At 45.4% G+C, this 13,797-nt stretch overlaps 1 protein-coding gene across 3 annotated transcripts in view; it reads left to right on the top strand.

Annotated features, from left to right (window-relative positions):
* LOC134651302 (lysine-specific demethylase 3A-A-like) overlaps nt 1-13,797 on the top strand; it is a 233,200-nt gene extending 219,403 nt beyond the window's left edge. For 2 of the 3 annotated variants that reach the window (XM_063506341.1, XM_063506343.1), the window contains 8 exons: nt 3,333-3,528; nt 3,680-5,803; nt 5,888-6,035; nt 8,438-8,568; nt 8,850-8,938; nt 9,902-10,115; nt 10,873-11,388; nt 12,132-13,797. In XM_063506341.1, the coding sequence (XP_063362411.1) occupies nt 3,333-3,528; nt 3,680-5,803; nt 5,888-6,035; nt 8,438-8,568; nt 8,850-8,938; nt 9,902-10,115; nt 10,873-11,388; nt 12,132-13,169 (4,456 nt within the window). In that variant the 3' untranslated portion in view covers nt 13,170-13,797. The remainder of the gene's footprint in view (nt 1-3,332; nt 3,529-3,679; nt 5,804-5,887; nt 6,036-8,437; nt 8,569-8,849; nt 8,939-9,901; nt 10,116-10,872; nt 11,389-12,131) is intronic. The other variant, XM_063506342.1, reaches the window with a different exon arrangement.

Genomic DNA, 13,797 nt, shown 5'->3' with positions numbered 1-13,797 from the left:
ATAAAATAACTTTCCAAACAAACGTATAGTATTTGCTCATAAAACCGTAATTAAAAAATTATCCGGCTGAACATGATCATAATAATCACGATGTCAACTAACCTGTTTAGTTAAAGTAGGTTTATACTGGGTACTTTATGAAAATATGTACATACGTTTAATATGTGACGATTACATTTATATGAGAAGTTTCCCAAACTAGACAATACACGTTTTATTATTGTTGAACTCTTAAACCGCGCCGCTTTTACATATAAAACGCTCACGCCCCGCCCGGAAACGCGCCTGTGTGACGGAACCTTTATCGAGAGTCTCGCCGTCATGTACAATTTATCTTAGTTTGACTACCATTTCATAATGTATCTCTCAGTTACTTAAAGGTTAGCTGGAAGAGATCCCTTAACGGGATAAGTTCGCCTTTGTACACATTTACTGGATTATCTCTGTGTTATAGTGATGGGTAGGACATCAATTTAAAATGAGTTTGTATGAGTACCTCATTTTCTAAAATGAGGTGTTACAATGTCTTACTTCAAATGAGGTGAGGTACTAATATATTTTCAGCGTCGACTATTCCATTAATTCCAACGGCGACAAAAATATTTAATGTATATACATATTTATGTATTCATCACTTCCTTTATAAATAAATAAATAGTAACATTTAATTGGAGTGCAATTCTGGAGGTTAAGAATAGAACTTTTAGGAGAAAGATAATTTTAGAATCAAGTAAAATGAATAGCTAGGAGTGAAGTAAGACATTTTTGCGGTACGAAGTACTTCGACAAATTAACAAAATGAGTGGTACAAATGAGGTGCCTCACGAGTGAGCGACTCAACACTACTGTGTTATGTACTTGTTTTGTGCAATAAAGTGTTTACTACAACTACTACTACTACTATCTAAAATCTAAGCCATATTACCAAACCAGTTAAACGTCTCATTGTGGTGTTTTATTATTACGGGCCTAATTCACTGGCCTTAATGCCCACCCAATAATTTGACCCAGTTGCCGGCTTTTAGCAATTGTCGGAAAAATAAGTCTACGCGTCGCTTTAAGCGTCTTGTAAACGTGTTTTCAATTGACGCTATAAGCTTGGCTGAACCGGTCTACAATGCCGCTAGTAATAGTTGTAGGACTGTATAACAGCCGGCATGGTAATTATTGAAAAACTAAGAAAGAGCTAATGATAAGCCAAATGATGTTTTTTTTTGCATGATCCGATTTCGTGGTCTAATTTGCAGTCCGTGATCTGTTTACCGGATTGAGATAATAAATACATAACATCCGGCAAATGTTGAAACACCTGTTACCGGCTGGCCTGTGTAGTCCTCAATGGATACCTTGACGGTCCGGGGTTCCGCGTTTCGGTCATCGGACCATCATCGGACCGTGAATTATGGCCTGTTTTGACATTTTTTTTTTCAATAAAACTGAAATTGATACTAATCAATGTGTAAACAGTTCCTTGCGTTTTCCGGGCGGGGCGTGAACGGGGCGCGCCGCTTTTACATATAAACCTTTAGTGCACTGTATTACGGTGAATCCGGATATTGTATGTATTTTCTTGTGGTCATGAAGTTTTAGAATATTTGGAATAGCTTAAGTACCTTTTCAAGGTTAGTTAGCCGCCAATAGTCTCAAAATAAACTCCTACGCTATGGAATACCTACATACCTACCTCTACACTCCATATCCTACGCGCGAAGTGACCCATTGACGTCATTCACGCGAGTTTATCTGATTTATTAAAGGATTTATTACCATGCTCATTTCTCACGACACGGAGACTCGGTCGGAGAGTTTGAAAGTCGCTTACCAGTGAGTAAACAAGTCGTGTATTAACGTTTTAAGCTATTTATGACGCCCGGTAGGTGTTTCAAAAAGGTTACATGCTGTCCAAAGATTCGAATCGTCTATGGTCTGAGTTTTGTGACAGATGATTGTCAAAAAGTCACTAAATGTCATGGATAGTTTAAATCAACTATGCCGAGTCGAGGATTATTGCAAAAACGTAGTCATTAACCATACTTATCAAAGAATGAGAAAGTATTTAAATTACATGACGTTTGCATGAATGTATTTACGTGCTTTTAATAAAAATAACAATTCTGCCATTACGATATCCATTAACAAAAGTGAAAAGTAAGTGTATCGTTAGATAAGCTTACGTGATTGTGGCTGCGTACAGCGTTAATTGGTAAATGAATAACGGAAATGCTATTTGCACAGAGTAAATATCATGCAATAATTACTGGTCATAATCGTTGTGGTAACGGCGCAAGGTTCGCACGATTTAATGACTGCAATCTAATTTGTGTAGTAAGTAGATATACAAACAGACAAATATGAACAAAAATATGGCACATACAGACACTGATAACGCGGATGCATAATAATTATGTGTGCTGATAACGAAGAAAGCTATTATTTATTCAACAAGCAAGACGATTAAAACAACTAACGCGATTACTGTTTCTTCATAAAAAAAAATTATCTTTAAAAGTCTGTTAATTTTTTTTATTGAGATTATGTAGCCTGAGGCGGTTATTTCTTTCCTTGCAGAAAACTGAAACGTCATCTGTCTCGTTTATAAGATAGTATTAGTGGTGGTCTCAAGAACAGCTTCGTCATTTAAACCGATTTGACCTTGACCTAGTTACGCGGACCAGACGCTCGCGCCAAGTGGCTCGAGTCATTGTCATCGCAATAAGCTCATTGGAAACAATCATCACCAATCTGTACATCATTCATTTATATAATAACCAATAAAGCATGTTCCGTATTTTTACTTATGAGGTCACTTGGAGGGTAAACCGGTTTGGAATATTTTCGTTGAAATAAACTCAAATTGGTAGAAAATAAACGTTGGAAGTCATTAGAAGGTCAGGAATGCTGTTTAGCATTTCGTATTATTGGCAAGGTGCGAAGTAGGTGGAGGGGGAAGTGGCGCTGATAGTCACAAACACAGGTAATCTTATGGAATGTCCGACATTAGTACTAGCGGCAGCCGCTTGAACTAATTTTACTCCATAAGTTTTAACGTAGAAAGTCCGACAAAATTAGGGCAGCACCAGTCGTGCACCTAGCGAATACATATCAAAGGAATAGGAATATTTTAGAATATTTACTCATAACAATCAGTGCCTCGTGCAAGTTTAACAACCACATTGTGTAAACTATGACTTCATCGCAACATTAGTGCCGTGTTTGACATGCCATTTATGTACATAGAATATCGCAGAACCTTACTCGGTGTGTTTTATAGTTGTTTAAGTTTTCTTTACCGTATAAAGTGTCGTGACTAAATGTCCTTTCTTTGGTTACAGAGAACGAAGGGATCAGGAACGAGAGCTGTTGGAAAAGCAGCAGAAAGAAAAGGAGAGAGAACGGATAGAACGCGAGAGAGAAAGGGAAAGAGAAAAGCAAGAGAGAGAAGAAAAGGAAAGGAGAGATCAAGAGAATGCCGCCTCGAAACTCGTGTCGAGGCACTTCGAGGAATCTCTGAGGCTAGCCAATCAAAAGGTTATTATCATTAAGTACTTATTTATCGCCGTCATACCGGCATCTATGTTCAAACCTCGTTTTCTACGATTTCATGCGAACGTAATTCGAGATGACGCAACCTGAGTGCGTAACTTGACATAGTGTCGTAAAGGTTTGTTGTTGTCAACAGCGGGAGCGGAACATGTCGTGGTCGCTGCTGAACAGCCTGGGGCCGGCGCGCGGCGCGGGCGCCGAGCACGAGCGGCTGCGCGCGCCGCCGCCCGAGCGCGCCTACTACTCGCCGCCCGGCCACCCGCCCGCGCCGCGCCAGCCCGCGCCCACGGACTACCATCCCCACGCGCGCCTCGCCCTCCCCTCCAAACCGGAGAAACCCCCGCACCCCGCCCTGCCCAAGGGCGAACCCAACTTCACCCCCTACAACTATCCCTCCTACCGCGCCTACGATAAACTCAAAGACCAGCATCTACCGGCGCCGCCGCCGCTAGTGCCGGAAAAAAATTCTGTGATAGTGAAACACGACGCCAAACAAATCCACCTCGAGCAAAAGCACCCGTACCCGAGCAAGCCTCGGAGCGAGCCGTCCCCGCACTACCTTCCGTCGCGGCCTTATCGGACGGGCCTGTCGCCGCATGCGCCCTCGCACCCGCATCCCGCGCTACAGACCTCCCCGCACGCGGCGTTACCTGCGCAGGACAAGAACAACCGCCGGCCGCTCTATCAGCCGCCGCCGCAGCGCTCGCCCGCTGCTTACTACCAACAAGCACCTGCCAAGCCCAAAGTGTCCAGCCCCGCGCCGCCGCACATATACGGGAAACCGAGCAGCAACGCGCCTAGTCCGGCTCACTTCGCAGTCGCCGTGGAACCGGCGCTCCAATTAAGTAAAGCGGATCCTCCACCTATTCCCTACCCCCCTCCGTCGGCGTACTCGCCGGCGCTGCGGACGCGGCCGCCGCCGGCCGCGCACGCCCGGCCGCCGCGCCCGCACAGTGACGCGTCGTCCTCGTCCCCGTGCCAAACGCAACCCCTCGATCTCGGCGTCTCGCGAACGGATGATTCCGACCGGTTATCGCCAAGAAGACGATGTCCCTTCGAATCCGCGGATTCTGAAGCGAAACGGCGGCGGCTAGAAGAGCTGCCGGCGCCGGAGCCCCTAATAGCGAGCGCCGCGGCTAGTGCCGGGCGGACGCCGCACGGCTCCGAACCTGCGCCTCAAGCGCCGGGCCCCCCGTGCGACGTCCGCGTACCTTCAGCTGACGGGAGCGTCGAAACGCCCGAAAAGGCCGCCGGCGCCTCGCCAGCACCCTCAGTCACCCCCTCGGCGAGCCCCGCGCCCGCGACCCCCGTCCCCCCGCAGGCCACGTCCCCGCCGGCGGCCCCCCCGCCGGCGCCGACGCCGCCCGCTCCACCGGCGACGCCGCCGGTCACGCCGGTAGCAGACGTCGACACGCCCGCCAAAACCGCTTCACCCAACCCCAGGGACGGCTCCGCGCCGGTGCGGCATCTAGGCAAGAAGGCCTGGCTCCAGAGACACGAGACCGCGCCGATCGGCGAGGGCGACTGCTCCGGGGGAGGCGGTACCTGCATCACGCTGCCTATGGCCATCAACAGAGTGTCTGAACAAGAGGACAATTCCAACTCAAATATCATCGTTCCCGTCGCCGCTAAGTCGATACAGAGGCAGACTGGGTCGCGGAAGAACCCTAAACCTAGGAAACCTAAAGAGATGAACGGTCGAGTCGAGGAGGCCGAGCGCGACAGCTCGAGTTCGGAGCGCGAGTCCACGTCACCACCGAAGAGAAAACCGCCGAAAGCGAAGAGAAAAAAAGGCACGGTGCCGCGAAAAGCCGGCGACGAACCTAAAAAGAAGAAGGCTTCGGAGAGCGGCAGCGAAAGTGACAAGGAGAGCGACGATAAAGATTCGGACTCGGCAGCGAGTGGGAGCGGGAGCGGCAGCACTTCCAGCAAAAGAGGAGGCGGCGGCCGAGCCCGAGGCAGAAGAACGCGAGGCGGCGGCGGAGGCCGAGGCGGGCGGCGGAAAGACGAGCCCCCGCGGCGGACGCCGTCCACCGCGCGAGGCAAGCCCGTGCCCGAGACCTTCCTCCAGAACGGCTCGTGCTGCGAGGTGGCGCCGCGCCTCGCCAAGTGCCGCGAGTGCCGCTGGTCTCCCGCGCAGCGCGACAAGGATATGCCCAACATATTCTGTCGATTTTACCATTTTCGAAGACTGAAGTATGCCAAGAACAGGCAACTAGCCATTGCTGGATTCTCAGATCCGTACAAAGATGCTGAAGAGGTAAATATCGAATTAAAACAATGAAATAACTTTGACGTTTATTAGCTTGCGTACCGTATCTAATCATGTTCTTTTTTGTCATAGGACGACAAGAAACTTTGGCTATCATCTTCAGCGGGAGCGGCAGAATTAGACATAGAGATGAGTTGCTTCCTCCTGCGGGAAATTGGTGACCAGTTCTGTGAACTGCTACAACAGGAAAAAGAGGCGGAGTTACACCACCAGAATGACGGTAAGAAATGTTTCCGAAACTTTCCGTGTTTCCTGTTAACTTGATTGTTTCACGATAATCATGAGATCAAACTTATATAAATACACACAATACTTTGTGCCGTTATCTTTCAGTACTTAGAAACTTATTTCGAGATAGTAAATAATTGGCATTGGCACACAACTAACTTGTACTAAATTATTTTGTCGCTTCATACATAAGAGTAGCTTATGTATGACACATAATTAATCTTATTTTAATTGATATAGATCAGGGGTCTCCAAACGAGAGGCCTGATATAGATTATAAATCAATTGTTAGAATCAATGTTATTTTCGCTCTAATTTAGAAACACCAATTTGAATAAGAAACGTTGATAAAACTAATTCTGATACTGTCATACCTACCCACATGACCCTACTATATCCTTGTTTAGTTAATGGATTCTATTGTTGTCTAAAAATAGTACGCTATACAAGTCGAGCGTTAGCAAGATATGGGTCAAGTAGCAGGTCCGCTTCAAGTACGGGAAAGAACCAATTAATTTATTTATTAAGAGTCCGTATTTGGCTGCCTGTTCACTTGATAAGATTACAGGGAACTAAAGGTTAATAGGCCCGTGATAACGGCGTTCTGGAATTAACGTTACCTACTCAATTGATAAACATTATAAATTTATCATACATTTTCTTAGGCACTGTTGAGAGTTGAGAGAGACAATGTGCAATAAAATGTAGGCATGGCGGGATAGTTACACAAAAAGTAAAGGGAGTGTGTTTTGTAAAGTGAGTTTGTTACGAGACATTCAAATCAGGATCTGAATTTTTTTTACTACAAATATAAATTAAAAAATAACGCCTTCACAAAATTACCACAAAAACAATAACGGATTTCCGGCAGCGTTTTAAACAACGTAATTCCCGATCATTATTCTTTAGTCCTTTTGTTTTGAGGGAGCTTTAAAAACCAAGGTTTAAATTAAACAGCGCCGCTTACTTACCTGCTATGAGTAGCACTTTATAGTCCGTAGATTTGAAACGGGCCCCGAACGGCTTATCCTTTGTCTATTGTTAAATAAATTTTAACTTAATCCCGAGTCTGTGTTTAAGGGTTCCGTACCTCAAAAGGAAAAAACGGAACCCTTATAGGATCACTCGTGCGTCTGTCTGTTTGTCCGACCATTCCCCCCCTTTATCTCCGAAAGTACTGGGTCTAAAATTTGGAAATAAATACACTAAATAGTTATTTACCTATAGATGACAGGAAAACCTATTAGAAATGTGCAGTCAAGCGTAACTCGGACTTAATGTACGGAACTCTTGGAGCGCGAGTCCGACTCGCACTTAGCCAGGTTTTTTATTAGTCGTGTTGAGAGCGTTGAAGATAGTTAAGTTGCTCATAAAAAGTTTAATTGCCCTTTGTCCTACGCCAACGCCCTTACTATAAACAATGGCTAACTAAGTGTAGGTCGCGATAAATATAGAAGCACGTAGGTAACTAGTTTTTAAGGCAGGTAGGTAATTACTAAACTATTAAAAACCGAAAAATATTTACTAAAAATGTTACTTTACTAAGCAAGTCAAATATTAATGGATGATTAAGGAAGTGTATTGATTGTTACATGCAAACCACACACATATAACACATATGTAAACAAGGTAATATTTAAGTTTACCTGTTTTTATGCATCACCCTTAAACGTTTTGTGACAAAGCAAACCATTAGGTGTCATTGTTTGCTGCGGGTAAAGCTAATAAATTCAATGTAAATATCGAAATGCGTTAATGCTTTGCGAAAAAATGTATTGCGATAAGAAAACTCAAGAAGCAACCCAAATAAGAATAGGCTACATGACTTTTCATTTATGGTATCAATCGATCGGGTTTGTTTTTAGGATCAAATGTCTATATGGGACCCATTGCATTAAAGTAACACAAAAGTCAGAAATTGTAGTCAAAGGCCGACAGTCGCACTTCACTCGTGAAACGCCCTAAACAAAATGGTAAGGGAACGTGACGTCAAGGTCTCTGGGAGCCCATCTTGTAGTATGGACAAAACAAGAAAATTGCGTTTTTGTCGGTGAAATATTGCGTTTATGTATATAGTTGCTATGCAATATTTTTTTGGATGAAATGTAAGGAATCGTATGGTACCCTTACTTTTATCGTTTTTGGAAGTTTAAAAAAAAACCTAAATTTTGAAACTTTCAGGTCCTGTATTTTTGTAATTTTTCAATATTTGATTTTAATATCCACATTATTGTGATAAATTGCTCGTTTGCTATCTATTTTACTAGATTTTGTTATAAAATTCAACATGTGTCATCATCCCTATTATAGGGTGATAGGGACTAGTCTTTCAGTCTACAGTATGAACTTTTTTAGTGTACTGAGTTTACAAAGTAGCGTATTGTGTTGTTACAGACAAGACGATAGCGTGGAAGCGTGTGGTGCAGGGCGTGCGAGAGATATGCGACGTGTGCGAGACGACGCTCTTCAACTTCCACTGGACTTGCGGCAAGTGCGGCTTCGTAGTCTGCCTCGACTGCTATAAGGTAAATTAATTAAATTATTTCTAAACATGTTTCATAAACGTGTTTTGAACCGAGTTATTTGAAAATGCAATTGGGATAAGCTACCAGTTACAAGTATAGATTTGTTTTTTAGAAAATTTAGAGTTCAAGTTCCATTCCAAACTACGTAAATTCAAAGAGTAGACGCTCAGTTGTGTGTATGTTATGCGATGTTATTACCCTAAGTCTAATCTAACCTTTATGCACTAAAATATAAAAGAACGCATAACTGACATATTCTAACGTTACATTTTTGTTGACAGTCCCGGACGTCTGGCGAAACAGCTAACACCACCAGTGAGACAAATAACTCTTCGAATGCTAACTCAAACGTCGAAAGAGATTCATTCGGGTAAGTTCAACAAATTTATCTTATTGTCAGTTTCATTTTGCATGTAAATGTTTCATAAATGTAATGGATCATATATAAGTGCATTCTGATATTTTTCTGAAGTTTTCAAATTATGTCATTTTTAAAGGCCTGTTTTATTAAAATCTTCCCAAAAATAACAATAGTTTGTGCGGTTTATAGAATTTACCTGCTCCTTTTTAGTTAGTTATTTGTTCAGGATGTTTTTTTGTTTTCTCATTCAAAACGTTTTTTGTCAGTCTAAACAAAGTGAACAAACACGAAGACTTATTTGAAGTGGTTTTTATGCACTGCTGGCTAGGATGCTAGAAAATCTACATTCTACATTAAGAACCGAAATAAATAATCCTTATTAAAGACACCGCTACATAAAAACAGTTGAACATTGTGTAGGGTGGGTCATTTTTACTTTTTTTTAATTTATTAGGGGGCACAGTTAAAAAAAGGTGCCATTTGGTAATTAATTATAGCATGTATTTTTATTTTATTTTTAGCTTTAATTTTACTGCCTCCGGCTTTTAGTTAAAATTTCTGTTAAATGTATGGACATTGTGAAAAAAAAATTTTTCTTTTTGAGTACTTTTTTATTTATTTATGGCTCTGAACCTTTACCATGCTATTTCGAGCTAATAATGGTATAACTTTTTAGCTAAAGTTTGAATAAAGAGACGATACATAAATATACTCCGCAGACCATACAAAATATAACGATATTTATATGAAAACTTTGAAATGGATCCGGAGGCAGAAAATGAATTTTGATTACAGAATTATTTGAAACACTGTTTATTAGCGTTATTACGCAACTTTTTGTAACTGTGCCCGAAGGATCACTAATACTTTTTTTTTCTCCATACACAAGTGTACACATATACACACCCTATTGTGTAGTGTTATCGATTGAATTGTTGAATGGAGCTGACCGACGTGTATGTACGGTTGCAGGTGGTTACTGTGCACGTCAGGCGGCGCGCACCCGGTGCGGCGGCTGCTGCTGACGCAGATCGCGGCGGGCGGCGCGCTGGGCGCGGCGGCGGCGCGCGCGCACGCGGCGCGCGCGGCCTGGGCGCTGCCGCCGTGCCAGTGCGGCGCCGTCGTCGCGCCGCCGCCCAACCTGCGCGCGCAAGCCCGCCAGCTGCTCATCAAGGTCATGCAGAAGGTGAGGATATACCAAACTTTATCGAGATCACGTTTCATCAAAAGACGACCGGTCTGGCCTAGTGGGTAGTGACCCTGCCTGTGAAGCCGCGGTCCTGGGTTCGAATCCCAGTAAGGGCATTTATTTGTGCGATGAGCACAGATATTTGTTCCTGAGTCATGGTTGTTTTCTATGTATTTAAGTATTTGTATATTATATATATCGTTGTCTGAGTACCCATAACACAAGCTTTCTTGAGCTTACCGTGGGGCTTAGTCAATTTGTGTAATGTCCTATAAAAAAAAAAAAAATTTGCTTACCAGTTTGGCAATACATAGACACAAAGACAGCCGACTTGCGTGTTGTCTTCTAAGCTGAAGGACAAACGAAAATTAAACTATCGTTAATCGGAAGACTATTGAATCTCATGTTTGGAGATGTGCGTTGAATTTTTTTGCTTTTAAGAGAAAGTAATATTACTTGCTATTACGTTGCTACGTTATAATTTGGGGTTTCTTACCGACTTTCCAAATATCAATAGATCGTAGGATAACGTTCGTACAATACTATATTTTGAATCTTACTGCCCAAAGGTTTATTTTCCAATCTACAAATAAAATGTGGTGGTATGATGATTACTACTTAGTTCATGCTTTACCACTTTATTTCTCGTTAAATGACATGAATGTAAAAGGATATATAAGCTCTTTCCTCACGTGAATCAATGCTAAAAGTGAATTGACAGTAAATATTTAATGTTTACTTATCTATATTACAGAATGTGAAAAAGGAGGACGTGAAAGAGGAAAACGGCCCGACCAACGGCACTTCCCCAATAAAGTCCGAGAACGGCAAAACGGGCCCCGTCGTGAGCTGGCTCTCCGACATCCCGCTCAAGACCGAGGATAAGTCCGACTCGAGCTCCAGCGACTCGAGCGAGGAGGGCGGCAGCTTTTCCACCCTGCGGGAACTTCTAATACGACCCGCGCCCGACGCGGCCGAACCCCCCAAGAAAAAACAGAAGAGGACGAAGGACACCCTGTCCACATCGGACGTTATATCCAGCGTCGTCGACGAGAAGAAAGGCGAAGACGAGGAGACTAAACCCTTCGCTCTGTCGACGGTCAAGCGGTACGAGCGCAGCGGGCGCGACCGCGACGAGCTGCCCGTGCGGATCATGACGCTGACCGAGTCCAAGGTGCTGTACCCCGACGTGCCGCACGCCTGGCTGTGCGACGGCCGTCTACTGCACCTCACCGACCCCGCGCACCCCGGCAACTACAAACCTTTCCAGGTATTATTCTAACGTCATCCATATTCACATTTTATGTAGTGTAGATGAACTCCTGTTAAAAATAATTGGATGGTTAGTGAAAACGACGCTAAAGCTTTGGATTCCTCCGAAAACGGTGCCGTAATATGACGGCCGCTATATGGCGTTGAATGACGTCACTAGAACGTTGTCTATGTAAACAAGATGGCGCGGTTTCCTAGACGGCGTTACGTTACGTTGACTGTCAACGTAACGTAAGATGACGGCCGTCATGACGGTGTCGATAGTTTCGTGAACGTTTTATTAGATAGCGGTGACGCCATTTTGAATAAATGACACGAGATTTGAATAAATGATTCCGTACTACGATTATTTTCCTCTTCTGATGATATTTCATCCTCTAAGTAAATTATAGATGGTCAAGCAAATCTTGTCAGTAGGAAAAGGCGCGAAATTCAAATTTTCTATGGGACGTTATCCCATCGCGCCTACATTTTTCAAATTTGCCGCTTTGTCCTTGGTGGATGACGGTGTGTTATGACGCCGTGGTACTTTCCACATGTCGCCACCGTAAAGACGGCCGTCTTTTGCGGCCGCTATATGACGGCACCGTTTTCGGAGGAATCCAAAGCTTAACCTTATTTGCGTCTCGAACGATTTGTTTTGACGCGTTTCTAATATAATTCATCTTATCGCGAGCACCGTGACCGGTATGCCGTTCACAATTTGTTCAACATTCTAATTTTATTCGTATTCTGTTTCAGGACCAGTGGAAACGCGGTCAGCCCGTGCTAGTGTCGGACCTGTCCAATCTGCTGGACAAAGACCTCTGGAGTCCCGAGAGCTTCTCGCGCGACTTCGGCGACACGCGGGTCGACCTCGTCAACTGCGCGTCCGGGCTCGTCGTGCCGAACCAGCCGGCGCGCAAGTTCTGGGACGGGTTCGAGCTGGCCAGCAAGAGGCTGCGCGACGAGCGCGGCGCGCCCATGGTGCTCAAGCTGAAGGACTGGCCGCCCGGCGAGGATTTCGCCGAGCTGCTGCCCACGCGCTTCGAGGACCTGATGCGGGTCCTGCCGCTCGGCGAGTACACGTCCCGCGCCGGCAAGCTCAACCTCGCCGCGCGCCTGCCCGAGTGCTTCGTGCGGCCCGACCTCGGGCCCAAGATGTACACCGCGTACGGCGGCGCCGGCGGCACCACCAACCTGCACCTCGACGTGAGCGACGCCGTGAACGTGATGGTGCACGCGAGCGCGCCGGCCGACGCGCCGGAGCGGGCGCGCGAGGCGGCGCGCGCCGCCGAGGACGCGGGCGCGGACGTGCTGTCGCGGCGCCGCGCGCGCCTCAAGCCGCCCGCCGCGCTGTGGCACATCTACGCGGCGCGCGACGCGGACAAGATCCGCGACCTGCTGGTGCGCGCCGAGCTCGAGCGCGGCGCGCGGCCGCGCGCGCAGCACGACCCCGTGCACGACCAGACCTGGTACCTGGACGCGGCGCTGCGCGAGCGGCTCTACCGCGAGTACGGCGTCGAGGGCTACGCCGTGCTGCAGTGCCCGGGCGACGCGGTGTTCGTGCCGGCGGGCGCGCCGCACCAGGTGCGCAACCTGCTCGACTGCGTCAAGGTGGCGGAGGACTTCGTCTCGCCGGAGAACGTGTCGCGCTGCTTCGAGCTGGCGCAGCAGTTCCGGCGGCTGTCGCGGCAGCACTCCAACAAGGAGGACAAGCTGCAGATCAAGAACATCGTGTACCACGCGGTGAAGGACTCGCTGTGTTGCCTGGAGGAGGCGCTGGCGGCGACCGAGTAGGCCGCCCCGCTCGCCTCTCGCATTTGATCTCAACCTCGAACGTAACGTTAGCTAAGTTCCGCATTTAAACGTAAGATTGGGAGCGAGTGACCCGCGTTTCGTATGTAAGATGCCATTGTTAAGCGTCGCGTGGAATGTGTACCAGTTGTGTGTGTAAATGTACTCGAAATGTGATTTAGTCCGACTGTCGCGATCGGAGAATGTGCAATGTAAATTAGTCTGAATACGGTGATATTGTCGAGATGTGGATATCTTTTATGTTCCTTAATCGAAATACAAAATAAACTCTTCAGGTTATTTACGGCTTATTTGTAGTTCTAGTGATATGTATGTATTGTGTAAATTTTTAATTCGAATTCCATCGAGTACATATTAAGAAATGTATACTTTTAAGTTATTGTATTGAAGTAAACGTATTCGCTCGAAGCATTGTACATTAAACACTGCGTGTAGATAAGTTTCTCCTATATTAGAGTTTCTCAATTTGGTTAGTATGTTACAAATAATAGTTAAACAAGATGTGACAATTTCTTTTGTCCTTATTGCTGTATTAGGCGAAAGCAAGTTTTTTTGTACTGTGTATATTATGTATGGTTATAAGTTGGAATAAAGAAAGATGTTTATATTA

Source organism: Cydia amplana, chromosome 10, assembly GCF_948474715.1.
Source record: "Cydia amplana chromosome 10, ilCydAmpl1.1, whole genome shotgun sequence".
In the NCBI taxonomy this organism is placed as follows: Eukaryota; Metazoa; Arthropoda; class Insecta; order Lepidoptera; family Tortricidae; genus Cydia; species Cydia amplana.
This window is presented reverse-complemented; position numbering and strand designations above follow the sequence as displayed.